The following is a 15,693-nucleotide window of genomic DNA, read 5'->3' as shown; positions in this document are numbered from 1 at the left end:
GTGATGTTACCTCTTTAAAATATTAATCACAGAAACACAAATTTCTATATAGATATTGATATTGATCCCTGAGGAATGATCTGGTTTTGGACACTAAGGCAAGATAAATTTCCCTGATGTCTCCAACTGCTGGTAAATCTTTATAGATGATAAGGTGTTCCTGAATACTACTTCAGTAGGCCTGAAGTAATTCTGAAACATGAATGGAAATTAATAAACATTCAGCAATCACCACAGAGACAAAGCAATCTTTCCCAACATGCTGTCCTACAAGATATATTCAAACATATAAGGTCCGTCATTCCCAGAACTCCCAGCTGGTAGTATTGTGCATACATGACCAGGAAATTTGATATGGGGAAAAAAAAGATCTCAGATAGCTTCAATAGCCTAAAGTCTTTTCCAAGGCATTCCATTGCTGATGCCAGATGCAATCTCCAGCCTTACATTAATTCATTTTTAATGAAGTTTTGAAGCAGTTTCTCCTAACTCCTGCTTATCAAAGTGCACAAGCCTCAGATGATTGCTCTGCTCATCCTAGAGTAAAGCACCCTTTTGAGATATAGTGAACCTCCCTACAATTAAAATGTCCAGTTCAGGTCAGGTGAGCATGCCAGAAGGCTTGTGACACAATTTACAGAAAAACGCCATCTGCAGTTCTCATTTAGCTTTTTTGTTTTGTCTTTAATCCAGGTCTCATTGTTGGAAAGACAGATCCGTCTTGCTCCTTGCCTCAAGGAAGAACTGCTAGCTAAGCTAACCTGACCTAAGCTTTGGTTGTGTCCAGAATTGGAGATGCTTGATGTTTCAAATTCAGACATCTTTCATTTAGACCAAAATAACAGACATTTATTGTGTACCTTGCAGTCAGTGACTATTTAACAGCAAGACTCTCACAGCGTGGCCCTCTTTTACTTTATGTTCTCAGTAATGAAAGTCCACTATTGATTTTTCTGTAGCTGCTTGTAACTATTATAGTTGATACATCAATAGAAAAGGAAAGCACAATGTTTCATAGAGAGGCAGAAAATCAGAGAATACACCATGCTGGGACTGTAAATCATGCCATAATCTCTAGAATTGATAGATGGTTACTGCTAACTTGAAACCCATGGCTTTTTCTGAAAAGACTGGCCTATAATCACCCAATATGTCCTAACAGACTGAGTGCCCATAATAGCACTAAAGGACATAACACAATATTTCATTGTGTGTGGGTTTTTTTTAGATTGCCAAAATTTGTCTACTTTATATAGGAAAAATCAACTCACTATGAATTTATATCTTGCAGTCCAAATAGGAAGGCAAAAATACATTAATTAGAAGAAACTACTGATGAATTAATTGCTGATGAATTAATTGAAATCTGTGGATTTGATTAGAACTGGATGTTTCTTCATGATTCTAAGTGTGATTCTGTTTAAAGGCATTAATTTAGAAGACAATTTTATCCTTGCAGCAGAATGGGTAGGATGGAGTAATTATAGGTTCAGAAAATTCCACTACTCTTCTAGCTTTGACCCTGAGCAGAGTTGTGATCCCTGAATAGAGATGGTCTGCAATATGGGGATCTTCTGGGATTCATGACTCTTGTTTCAAGGACAGGTGAAGCAAGAGAGCCTTGGCCTAGCTCTACACGTTATGCCAACCATAGCCATTCTTGGATTGGGACACTTTTCTGATAGTCACTCATGCCTTTGTGACCTTATATATGGACAATTGCAATATACTCTACATGAAGCGCCTGTCTCTGAAGATTATCTGGAAGCATTTGCTGGTCCAGAATACAACAGTCCAAGTAATAACTGGGTCCAGTCTGTTTGCTAATGACATCACTATTTTGGGAGCTGTACTAACTGCCAGTAGGCTTCTGAGTACAATTAAGGTACTGGTTATTATTATCTTTAAAATTATGCATGGGTCAGGACCTGGCTGTCTGCAGAACTGGCTCTCTGGGTGGAATCTGCCTATCCAATAAGATTGAACAGAGGAGGTTTGCTGTGGGTCCCAGTCCCTAGAGAAAGTTGACACAGAACCCTGGAGTACCCCCAGAGAGAAGGGTGGCTTCCTCCTTGCTTCTGTATTTGAAGGGAAATTATGATCTGGCTCTTCTGGGTCCTCTGGGAATAGTATGGAAGGAATAATGAAGCCCAAAGAAGTGAAGCCTGTTGGAGATTGGGAGAGTTTTTGTTATGATTGTTGGCTGTTTTGTTTTGTTTTCTTTTACTAATAAGTTGATTGTGACCTTAATGGTACTCTTTAAATCTAATCAATGCATTCTGGAGTGAATGCTACATACAGAGTCATTTTTTAATTAGTCATTTTTACATATACACCCTATATATAAAGAAATACATTTTGATTCAACAGAGAAGACAGGTCTATGAGTGCCAATCTATGGATACATAGATCTATTGAACTGATTTCTGCAGTTCAAAAGCAGAATTTCTTACTAGAGTGGTAATCTATATTAAGACTCTCCATAACTGTTAAGTGTAACAAATCCTAAAATTGGCATTCCAATAATCCTAAAAATGTATATTGAAGCCCAATTTCCCCCCCTCTAATAATTAGCATGAGATAAAACCATAAACACCAGCTCCCTTTGACACCCAATATGATTTTGTGTTTTAGCCAGTATTTAACTAAATTTTGGCTTTCCAATCATGGTTAGTGCATATGTCTTTGTGCTTTATAAAAATTATTTTGCTGGAGGTTTTGTTTCTTCAGCAATACATTTTACTTTATGTAATCATTGATATTAATTATCAAAACCTAGAATAAAGTATTTGATCCCTAACATCAGAAAAAGTGAAATGAAAACATTGCAAAGCATACATATATAAGATTCTAGGTTCATTCTTGGCATTTTCAGTTTTTAAAACATTGTTATAAATAAGCAGGATTTATAACAACCCTTACAAACATACATCATTTTCAGTCCTCAGCCCCCACCCCCAAACTGGTACTTTCCAACCACAATTTTTCACATGCCAAAATCTCAGAATGAGTCAACCAGTGCTCTCTTCAACTGGTCAACAGGAGACCCTGCTTCACCTATGGTTGCTTACATGGTGATTATACAAATCATGACTGGCCACTGGGCTGGAGAGCATCAATATTATTTCTCTGCTTAATTTAAAAGAAACAATAATGTGGTGTTGAGGCACATAGCACTTTGACAGCAGGAAAGTCAAGGAGCCAGGATGCAAGACAAGGTGAGATGGAAAACTGCCTACCTTGCAGGAACAGTGTAAACACTGCAAACCTAACTTTTGATATATGTTGTTTTCTTCTTAATTTTTTTTTTCAAACTTGTAACCCTCCCAAGTTGTGGAGTCAGGTGGCCTCGAAATTGAAATATTACATTAAATATAAAATAAAATAGAATAAAATATATGATTGATATATACAACTATGGTCGTATTTTCAAGTGCCAAGCAAAAAACATAGAGGGAAGAAAATGTAGAAAAGCATAGGTACCTGAGATGTGGCATTTGAACCACTCCTGAATCAGCCCCATATCCCTGTGATCCCATCCCATTGTCTCAGGTGGGTAGGACTACTGGATTGGTCTGAAAAAATCCAGATGACTGCTAGATGGCCACAAAGGGTTGGCAAGGTTTTTAAAATCTCTTTTCAGCTATCTAGTGGTCATGTGGATTTTCACAGCCCCTATAGCCAAATTCAAGCTACATTTTAAAATTGTGGTTTGCTGGCCTTACTATGATTTGTTTGTTCAGACTTCATTCATTCATTCATTCATTCATTCATTCATTCATTCATTCATTCATTCATTCATTCATATTTTAAATTTAGTCCCTTCCCATCTCACTCAATGAGCAACTCTGCCACAGTTAAGCTTCTTTAAGCATGATGTGACATGGTGTCTGAAAGGAGCCTCTATTTTCTTCATTATATAATTAGTGGCCTGCAGATTTTTTTTTTTTTTTTTGTCTGCGCTCAGTCATTGCTGACCCTGCAGTGACTGCTTGGACGAGTCCTTGCAGTTTTCAAGGCAATTGTTTTTCGGAAGTGGTTTGCCAGAGCCTCCTTCCTACAGCAGAGCCCAGCTGGCGAGCGCAGGAGGCGGGGTTTCCGTTGCTTCGCGCCCTTTTCGGGTGCGCACGGTTTTTCGCGCTTACCGGCAACTGCTCCCAACTCCTTTTTGCAAGGCGCCGCCAGCATTTTTCCTCCCACCGGAGTGAGAGTACCCATTTATCTACTCACGTGAGTTTTCGACCTGTTGGGTTGACAGGAACTGGGGAGGAAACAGGAGCGCACCCTGCTAGGAAAAATGAGTTTGAGGCCCTAGATAAGAAGTTGTGCATGGAGTTTCCTCTCCCCTTAGCCTTCCCCCCCTTGTTCAAGAAGGAATAGTAATGCGTAGTCAAATCCATCTAGGATTTTAACAACTTTAGGAATTACTGTTCATTTTATGTTATGCTTTTCCTGTTGATAGGTATACCATATGGGATTTGACACTGGTGCTTTGGTTTTGTTAGTTTCCTTGTAAATAAATTCAAAAAGCAAAGACTGGGAAAAGCCTACATTCAGTAATCAATGTGGCTTTAAACTGGCTAAAGATAATCACAGGACACTGATACGTGTTCAGTTGATATTAAAAAAAATCAAATCAATAAACACTTCTCTTTGGCTGTACTGCAAAATCACAGTTGTACGTGTCAAGAATAATGAGGCACATCCCATTCTCTTCCTCTTCTACCCACATGCGTACAAAAGCTTTCTGGTAGCCTGTACACATGATCAGAGTTGATGGAAAGAAGAGTAGGAGGAAATAGACTTTTAATGTAGGGATGGATATCATGTGACTGCCCAGATGACAGTGAAATAAAATTTCCATTAGCCTTAGTCAGCGTGGCCAATCACAATGGATTGGTAGGACAGCAATCCAACATCTGGAGGGTTGCAAGCTACTTGCCCCTGACACCATGGTTTAATGTTATTCAGTGAAGTTGAAACATTACTGAAAGTGTATATTTGAAGGCTCTAACTGATGTTAAATGTGTGAAATACCATCAGGAAGTAACTATTCAGTTTCAGACAATGAAGTGTAAGGGAAGTATATAGATTGTTATATATCCTACTTATGTAGCAGTAAGAAAAATATTGAATTTGACCATATTGAAAGGGAATAAATCCTATACAATAATGAATTCTTCACTATTGGATGGGTTCTGAGATGACTGTGATTTCTTTCCTTCTGGCCTGTCAGCTTTTATACATATACACCAAATGGTTCAAATGCGGTATACATATTGTATATATTAGAATAAGAACTATAGGCAGTATAAACCCACACTTAGTTTGTTATATTTTTTCACTGTACTGAAAAATAAGCTACCAATTAAGAAGAACAATTGTAATAAAAGCCCTCAGATAAATGTTCGTCATAAGTATTTGGGGGGAAAATGTATATTCTAAACTAATAGAAGTTTTTTATATAAGCATAAGTGTTTTTTTTTTCATTTATTCACCTAAAGTTTCATCTATTACTGTTAACTACAACTGTGTAATACATGTTATTCACTTTTTCTTGTTATAATTATTTATTGAGTTTAAATTTGGATCTTCAGAATGAGTTATTGTATATCTGGTTACTACTGAACTGCTTAACTCCTACCCCCGCAAAACCCACTGTACTTAACACCTATCATACTGCTTAAATTAAGACAAGCTTCACCTTTCTGTAGAATTGTTTGCTTCAGTCAGCTCTCTGTGATGTAAACAATGAGCAGTCAGCTCTCTTGAATGCGTAATCCTTTCTCCTTTCAGAATTCTAAACATTTCCATAAATTTCAAGAGAAATGTATTTGCTGGCATCACCATTCAATACACATGTTATTCAGGAACAAAGGCCAAGAGAGACTTCAATTTAGATATTTTTCCCAGGTGATAATATTATGGGCAGGAAGTTAATGAAATGTAAATTTTAACAGTAGTAGAAACATTAAGATAGTCTACCTGGATTTTGGAAAGTAATAGCTGAAGAAGTGTGAAGCATATGTGACAAGGACTTTCAGTGTCTTTTACAAATATAAAAAAGCTCCTCCCTTAAGTACTGATGCAGATTAAAAGAGAAATTTTAAGATGTTCAAGGCAACCAAATTAATTCATTCAGAGCAAGTTGTTTTTACAATATTATGGTGCAGGTCTCTGAAGAGCAATTTGAAATTGCTAACCACAATTTCCTGGCCACAATAGCTTCAATACATGGGCACATGCCAACAGAGGTGAACTGTGAAAAAGTGCGTGGATATCCACAGAGCTTCTCCCAGTATGAGTCACCAGGTACGAAAGATTTGATGCCTTCTTAATCCTGATATGGCAGCAAGTGAACTAGAAGGAGGAATCCTTCTAATTCTTGTTACCCAGAGCTGGATCTCTGGCTTTCAGAAGCTTCATTTCTGGGCAAGGCTTGAGAAATTCTGATGATAAGTGGCTATGTTGCTTAATAGGAATCAGTGAATGTTACTGACAAACCTTCAAAGCAAATGAAATGTGGAACTTCTCATCTATCAACCCCATCAGTGTTTTATCTCCCAGTTGTCCTAATTCACTGTTTGCCTTCCAAGACTTCCATGCAGTTGTTAGGTAAATATACAGAATGACAGTCAATATAGAATTGCATATCTCCTACTTGTAATGAGTGAACTCTTAAAGCAGACTAAAGTATATTTTATTTATACCTCACAGTATTTCAATGTTATATACTGTAATCCATGCTATATGAAAAACACTTAAAGGGTTTAATATTCTGTGTTTGTCCTATGTGTCATTTCATGTACCAACCTGCCCATGGAGACTTCAGCTGAAACATATTAGGGCTTGCAAAAAACTGTGTCGGATTCTTATCCATAGTTCACAGGTATTCTTCATTTTTACTAAACGTTCATTGGAAATCTGCCAATGATCTCATGGGACTTTATTTATTTATTTATATTTATTTTAAAGCAATAAACCATACATACAGATGGAACTGATAATGGGCAACAGATATGACTAGCAAGAGTGGTATTTCTGATTGTGGGGAACTGATTAGATTAATAAAAAATTACTTAAGAAAAAATTACCTTAATAAAAAATTACTCATGAGGTACTATTTTAGAAAAAATGTGTTATAAAATCTTTTACTGCAGAATGGATGCATGGAACAAGAAAAGCTCCAGTTTGCCGTAATTTATTTTTAAATCTGACATTGTTTCAATTTTGTTGCTCTTAAAACATTTACAATAAACAATAAAATATGACCAGCAAAAAAACTTTTAAATACTTTCTGGTAAATAATTATGTGAGCTATTCCCCCCCTCAAAATAAAAATTAGCTTACCAAATTAGCCTCACTATCATATAATGGCAGAAAAATCAATGCGTTTTGAGAAGAAATCACTAAGTTACAGACAGAAGATTTCCTAAATATGGAAAAACCTAATTAGGAATAAACACAAAAGGGAATAAACTATTAAAAAAAAAAAACATAAGTGAAGCTTTCAAAATGAAGCCACCTAGAAGAGTTGCAACACCTTTTTCTACAAGCAGAGGAAAAAGATAAAAAACTCATTCAAACGGCCTAATTTAACAAGTGGCAGAATTCTGTATTCACAGTATTCATACAGTTTAGGTGACAGTGGCTTAAATTTAGTTGTGTTTGTTTGCACAAACTGCTCACAAGTGTTGCAAAAGGAGGCACCAGAGTCTACGTGAAAACTGAGGCTTTCTCTGTGTTCAGGAAGAGCCTGTTGTTTACCATACATAATGATTAAATGTTTATCATTTGTACAAGTTCCAGTGGTCTCTTGTTAAGTGAGACGTGGATCAATAGTTGCTCTGCAATTATTTGCTCATTGATAAAGCCTTCATTTCTTAAATGAAGTACATTTATCTGTAGTCTTGACAGTGATAAGAAAACAGTGCCCATCAGTCGCTGCCTATCCTAGCATTAAGCCTGGTGGACAGACAAGTGACTGGACATGGGTCAAGTGATGTCTAACTTTCCTTGTATTGGCATTTCACTTTACAAGCTGTTCCGATGGAAGCTTTGACAAATCATCCTTGCTGACTTCAAATAAGGAAAGCTAGAAGGACAAATGGAAAATTTTGGGGAAAAGAAAACAAGGACTGGATTGCTGTTGACATGGCTGGGACTGCCAGAAAGAGGACACGCTAAACAAGGGAAAAGGCCAGGCCTGCCTAAACAAGAACAGTCTACATTTATATTTTTAAGAAAGGGGAAAAGAAGTTTTTATCTTCTATTAACTGTTTAACAGAACGCATTATAGCTTTGTGGTGGCTGAATGGTTGCGTCTCCAAGATTTATTCCCTGGGGATGTCCATGCCTTTGAAATGATTTAGGAGAAGCCTCAGAACAGCACACAACTTTTTCAGGTTTTTGTGCGAGTCTGAAAAAAACAAGCTGCTCGTTTAAGTTAATGCTGCTCTTACCTTTAACCTTTTGTGGGCTCGTGTGGAAGCCTGAAAAGGAACACGCAGCTGCTCTAATGAAGAGCGGAAAGGCGCTATGCTTGTACTTGGGTGAAGTTTGAACTGCTCTATGCCCAATAAGAATATTTAATTTTGAGTTGCAATTTTATGTTTGCCAAGAAAAAAATGCAATTAAATTAAATTAAGTCATATGATTGTTCCCCACATATTAAACAATTAACCTCTTCTGCCTTCACAAGGGGCTACGTATGGCACAAAGGCCTTTGGATGTAAACTGCTGTCATAAATGTTCTGGACTAGATTAAGGGATACCATTTCTCACCTATATTTGTACAGATAATTGCTTGATTTGTATACTCCTTCCATCTGATATTTCGGTGGTGATGTGGAATCTGTGCAATATCTGTCTACCTTTTAAAAATATAGCAACTGGCTATTATTCATAATTTTATCTTTTGGGGGTTTGTTTGTTTGCTTATCCAATAAATATAGCTGCCCGCTTGACATGTGACTCAGGGTAGCATACATAATTAAAAAATCCTGTAGCAAAAAAAAAAAAAAAATCAATAAAATATAGTAAAACCTATTGTATCCTAGGTGGTTTAGATAATTAGGAATAATCAATCAAGATGGGCTCACCAAATCTCCTGACTCACCCTGGGGGAAAAGCCAGGTCTTCAGAACCTTTCAGAAAGGTGGCAGGGGTTGGATTTCAGGGATATGCTGTTCCTCCCCATCCATACCTCCATAGCCTCCAGACAATCTCTTGGCCTCTACTCATCCAGAGAGGCTCCATTGGCCCGGGCTTGTGGCCTGGCCATCTATCTCCATCATAGGATCATCTCCATTCCTTCGGAGATGTCTTAGTCTGCCATTACTTCACCTGGAAGTCTCACAGCCTCCAGACAGAGCTTCAGTGGCATTGCTTGGTCAGCCAAGGTTTCAGATATTTAATTATACCCATGCTGATATATGATCTCACCCAGCGGCAACTTCACAGTAGTATTACAGAGAGAATTGAATCCTGAGCCATCCCACAAAGCAAGGATCGAGGGCAAGACCTCTCCCTGCATCAACACCAACTGGAACTGGCTCTGGAAGAAGGAGGAGAACCACTGTAACTCCTGCTCCCTATCTGCCCCCAGAGCCATTCCAGAAGAATACCATGATCAATGTTATTGAAGGCTACCAAGAGATCAAGGAGGGACAGGAAGGAGGAATCATTCTCATCTCAATCTGCTATAAGTCATCCACAAGCATGATGAATGCAATCTCAGTACAATAATTGCCCAAGCCTGAAACCCAACTGGAAGGGATCAAGATAGTCAACTTCCTCTAGAGCTCTTTGAAGCTGCAACCTGACCACTGTTTCAGCAAACTTCCACAGAAAAGGAAAGTTGGAGATGGGCCAGAAATTGTCCAATGCTGGGGGATTCAATGATGGCTTCTTGAGGAGGAGGCAGATCAATGCTTCCTTAAGCACAGGCAGACCGCCCCCCCATCACTCAAGGATGAAACCCGCCCATCACTCAAGGATGGATCTAACCTTAACCAATGAGGTGGGACATGGATCTAATGAACAGGTGGCTGCACTTACAGCCTTAAGTACATTTCCACTTCGCTGGGACCAATAGGTTCAAACTCTTCTCAGATAACATGTCCTATCTGTTCCCTACAGCCCAACTTCACAAACAGGATCTCACATCATATTATTTGTGGAATAGTGCCTCTGAAAGTAGAAGGCATCTCTGGGATGGCAATAACCACTCCCTCGTTCCTGCTCTAGGGTCATGGCTGATGCCGTGCTCAAAATGCAGGTAGGTACATTTTTGAGAGGGGAACCTCCCTTCTGTGCCTATCAAGGTGTAGGTAATAGTTCTATCATATATACTTGCATATAAACCCATCCGTGGATAAGCCAACCCTCAAAATTTTCTTATGTTTTAATTTTCACAGTTAGCTTATCCATGGGTAACTTGTGCTTATCCATGGGTGGGACATTTTTCATAGTATTTTGGTTAAAAATTCAAGAGTCTGCTTATCCACAAATGGGCTTATCCACAAGGATAATACTTTTAAAAAAGTATTACTGCATATACTCATGGATAATCCCATCTGCAGATAAGCCAAACCCATTTTGGGGGTGTATTTTTGCACCTAAAATGCTCGGCTTATCTGTGAATATATACAATGCTTTTAATATTTGTATTGTTTGTTATCTTATGTTATGTTATATTATGTTATTTATTAGTCACATTCATATAGCTGCCTATCTTATACAAAGCAACTCTGGGCGGCATTATTGTTTTATCCCCTTTTGTTTCTTTAATGTTGTTTTTAGCTTATATTGTTTAACCATTATAAATGTTTTAGAAAAATAAAGATCTGAATGGGAGAACAAAGTCCCTACTGTGTGATTCACAGTTTGTTCCTCAATTAACGTGCAGCCAGGTAGTCTAAAAAATAAGAGCAATGAATAACAGGCATTCTAAATAAATGAACGTACTTGAAGTGGCCGATGAAAGTGACAACATGTAATAATTATTTAAAATAAATGTGAGCACTTTTCAGATATAATTCAGATGTTCAGCTGTTTAGAATATCACTGAAGTATGAAGAGTTGCTTTAAATATTTCATCACAGAGCAAGCTACATAACTCCTTAGACATTTCTGCTGCATTGCCTAACACGTGTGAAAATATCTTACATGCAAAATTATGGCAAGAGGTGCTGTGCTATCTAGCTAGTTAATTTATAAGAAAATAATAATTCCTCTGCAACAGTAGTGTTTTTATTTCCTAGTCATCAACATCTGGAAAGAGTCAGTAACCTCCAATTCAGAACTTTAAGATTAGCTAATGCCTAACTTTGTTCTAATTTTTTCAGATTTGTGATTCTAAAAAGCTAATGCATATAATTCACCAAACAGATTTTTAAACCGAATCTATATGCTATTATAGTTAACAATACAGATGCAACATTAAGAGACACAACAGATTTTTCAGGATTCCTAAATTCTCTGGATTGAATCTATACTGCCTTTAAAATTGAAAATTTCATTCCATCCTGGAAGGGCAAAAAACCAGCAGAAGGAAGTGGGAACAATTTTAGCAAAATCTGCCTTATCTGACCACTTGCCACCACCTTTCAGCATTTGGCATCACAATGGTTAATCCACTCAGGGTAGAACCACTCAGTTTTATCCACTGATTCAATGTGGAGATTCCTTATACCTAGTAACCATCTTGATCTCTTAAATAATCAGCACTGATTATAGATACATCAGGATGCTTCTATGAGTATAGCATTGCATGTGTTTTCAGAAGGATTTAAAGAAAACATGTCTTTTTTTTTTTTTGCCTTAAATTTGTGCTTTAAACTGATGTGTGTGTATCTCTCTGCGTAGTTTGATTTAAATATTCTTGGCTAAATCAGAGGCGGGAAAGTTGTGGCTTTTCAGAAGTCGCTGAACTTTATTTCCAGCAGTCCCAGCCATAAAGGATCACGGTGAAGGATGCAGGGAGTTGTAGTTCAACGGCATCTCAGCTGAATCAGCCCACCATGGTTTATAATATGAACAAAGGCAACGTGTTTGGTCCTGCCTGCCACAAGCAAGAATGAGTTATAAAGTGAGGGAAAGTCTGAAGAGTAAGTTAGAATTCTGGAAGTTAAGAAGGTTATTTGTACTTCAGGCAGGATTGAAGATAAGTAGTCTAAATCTTCTGAGGGCAGACTTCTTAAAGCAGGACAAAGTGCACTGTGTAGATCATGGGCCTGCAATTGCACTCCATGGCTAGAAGGTTATAACTTATGTTTCTATTTAATATACGTACAATAATAGCTTTCAGCCATATGGTGTTTATAACAAAACCTTGCTATACGGCATTTGATTTTGTTTCTTGTATACATTTTAGGGAACAGTTCCTAACCCAGACAAGTTCTTTCTTAGCCACCAAACTAGTTACAATTAAAATATGTAATTTTTAATATATAGATACTGCTATATTACCTTTCGTTAGTTGCAGTAGACTACCGTGGATATATATTTTAATAAGTGCAATATTATGATACTTGGAGTTCCAAGATACTATGGATTTTTCTCTTGGTAGGCAGAGAAGGAGATCCAGCTACAAAGAGAGATGTTTGCTGTGGAAGTCCTCCTGATCAGCAGCAAATAAATCTTAGTTGCCTTGTTTGCCACACTAATGCACAAATGGCCAGAACAAAAAAGAGGCATTCAGGGAGTGAGATAAGAGGAGATTGGAGGAATTTTTAGAATTCATTCAGTCCAAACCTTCCTAGTTTTCTGGACACATTTGGAATTGAGACAAAAACAATAAGAAAGGATATTCAGGCCAATAAAACAGCCAAGAAAAAGGGAAGGAGGGAGGCAAAAAGATCAATCCTCACCTTTCAACTTATCTTGTGCAGACTCCATAACAGCTGAGTCTGAGTGCCTACAAGAGCCTAATTTTCATTTTTTTTATTGCTTTATTTTTTAAAATTGGGAACCTCACACATTGCAAAGCAAAACACCAGCCTCAGGCATAGTCTGAATTTCCAGCAAGGTATCTATGCTATTGGGAAAATGAAGTGGAAGCACTGTGGGACGATGGGGGTGAAGGTTAGGAAGGAACATCAAGAGTTAGCTTTCCAGTAAGTAAATACAGGCATTTTGTGAGAATGCCCATAAAATGTTCATCCAACAGCTTTGACATGGGATTTCCTCTCTTTTGGAACCCATCAAAATCGAGATTGATTGATAGATTATATATCATCAGATGCTAAACAAAAAATAGATCCAGTAGTGTATATAATAGTCTGTGTGGTATATATAATTAGTCATATAGGTTTTTTAAAAAAAATTACATTAATTTAATTTAGGAGCTTTTTTTACTTCTGACTTCCGAGTTTTTCTTCTGACTCATGCTTAGCTTTCTTTCCACTGTCCCTCCATACTGCATGCATAGGCTAGTCTATACATGGAAGCTGAATGGGGAGGTATCTAGCTGAGTAACAGAACAGACTGCAATTCTTCAGACTGAGAATATGCCCAGATAGCTGTTTAACCTGCTTTCTTCAAGGTGATGCAAAAATATGCCAGCTGAGCTCTGTTTTGCCTTGGTAATGAAACTGGTTAGTGGTGCTGTCCTGGCAGCTTTTATGGGAGACAAATTAAGTGATTTGTGATTGATGGATCTCTTGCTGGTGGGAAGAACAACTTTCATTTGTTCTTACTAGCCTGGAGTAGGGCTGGGGAAAGTGGAACTTTTGACCAGTGGGTTTAATTGTCTGTCAGAACTCCAGGAGGACTGGAGGCTTCCTGCTTCTCTTACTTTATCAGAAACCTGCAGCCAACCCCTATTAAGGCAGTGCAGTCCCACCAACCCTGTAGGTAATTCATGGATTATTTCTCTTGCTCTTTTACACTGTCTTTCTTGCTAGACATGTATGCTTGGTCTTTTTCCTTGCTTGTCCTCTTGTTCTTATCACCTCCTCCACTGACTTCTCTTGCTCTATTGCCTCTTTATCACTTGCTTCATCACCTACTTTCACTCTATCATCTGCTCTATTGCATAGTCTTGTACCCTCCATCATCCTTTTTTCTACTGCTTGCTCCCATCACCTCTTCTCTTGACTGCTCTACCATCCACCCTTGCTCTACCATCTACTCCATTATCCTCTCTTGGTCTATCACTTGCTCTATCACCTATTCTATTGCCTCCTCCATTGGTTGCTCTGTCTCATGCTTAACAAGTCTGTCTCACTCACTGTCACTCACTCCATTACTCTTGCTTCATTTATCTCGTGTTTTCTTACTGTCATACCTCTCTCTTCTACTATCAATTTGCTGCTTTATATCTATTGCTCCTCTCTTCTGTTTACCTTTCTCTAACTTTCTCTCATTTGCTGTATTGCTTTCTCTATTACTCTCTTGATCTCTTGCTTGTTCTCTCTCTCTCTTGTTGTCTCTCTTGCTCTGTTTAAAAGCACCTGTTGGGGGATTGTTGAGATGAGCCGATGGGAGGATTCTCCCACTTCAGTATTATCCCATTGGCATACCAACTGGGCATTGTTCTGTCTGTGTAGATAAGACACTGGTATACTTTGCATCAGACGACTGGTCCTGGTCCTGATAACTCATGATGCTCAAGGCAAAACGGTCATGGAGGGAAGCCACCAGTAGTTAGAGAGGAGGGGTGTGTCTGAAGTAGCCAGACATAGCCGATAGGAGCTGGGCAGACCTGAGCCCCCACTGCACCATCAACCCAATTGTTGCTGAGGTGCACGAATCATGCATACAGCAAATATTGGTTGAGAGAAGATGGGAAACGTCACTCTAACATCAGATCAGATAAATCTGGAGTTAGATAGTCTCAGCTATGGACTGAGATGAAAGCCAAGTCATTAGGCCATCTCCTTAAAAACATTTTTAACATTAGGTATTTTCCAGCTGCAGTGAGGAAGATCTGTGGATGAGCTTTGAGTGTCACATTCTATGCTCTCCCATATAACCCCATAAAACAGAACACCAACAGTCAGCAAAGGAATGAACTAGACCTCTCTCTTTAGTTGTTAGATTTCTATTCTCATCTCATTCTGTTGCATAATAGAAAACTTCATAATATATTGACTCATACTGCCACTGAGATGTAATATATATCCAAAGGAAAAAGATGTGGTCCTGTTCTGTTCAATTTTCAGAGAGTAATCTTGCTGATAGAAAGAGAGAGAGAGAGAGAGATGGACAGAGTTCTGAGCTCCTTAATGTAATTCCTTTCCAACATTCTGTTGGGCTGGAGAGAATAAAAAGAACCTGCTTACACAATTGGGAAAGATTAAACAGCAGAATAAAGTCAATCTATTTTCATCTGAGTAAAGATTAAGTAATAAGGGTACATACCTAAACTGAACAGCACCAAAAATTTGAGACACACAAATTCTCGTAGATCAAACTGCAGAGATCGTAGTTTAGCTACCAGCTCCTGTGCGTGGCTCATGAGACTGTTGAGGGTGGCACCTGCCTGAGATGCGATTACAGAATAATCCACCTGTAAAAGGGTATCAGAATTTTGTTGGCTCTCCTTAACCAGGCACATTGCTTTTAGTTCATACATTTGTTAAACTGATTCATTTTACCACATGTGGGGTTCTGAAGTGCTGGGAGAAGAAGAGGAGGAGGAGGAGGAGGAGGAGGAGAAAGGGGGGCATTTTCATAGAAAGTTTTTGT

The 15,693-nt window shown here is 38.2% G+C and overlaps 1 protein-coding gene across 3 annotated transcripts in view; it reads right to left on the bottom strand.

The window, feature by feature from the left end:
• The window catches only part of NR5A2 (nuclear receptor subfamily 5 group A member 2), a 120,514-nt gene that overhangs the window by 15,453 nt on the left and 89,368 nt on the right, over positions 1 to 15,693 (bottom strand). For all 3 annotated transcript variants that reach the window (XM_015889777.3, XM_025173336.2, XM_088153310.1), the window contains exon 6: positions 15,367 to 15,514. In XM_015889777.3, coding sequence (XP_015745263.2) covers positions 15,367 to 15,514 — 148 coding nt within the window. The remainder of the gene's footprint in view (positions 1 to 15,366; positions 15,515 to 15,693) is intronic.

The sequence above is a fragment of the Python bivittatus genome, unplaced genomic scaffold (genome assembly GCF_059951505.1).
Source record: "Python bivittatus isolate LINGU-HERP-01145 unplaced genomic scaffold, Pbiv_v1 ctg000700_np1212, whole genome shotgun sequence".
NCBI classification, from domain to species: Eukaryota; Metazoa; Chordata; class Lepidosauria; order Squamata; family Pythonidae; genus Python; species Python bivittatus.
The sequence above is the reverse complement of the archived record's forward strand: the minus strand, read 5'-3'. Positions and strand labels throughout refer to the sequence as shown.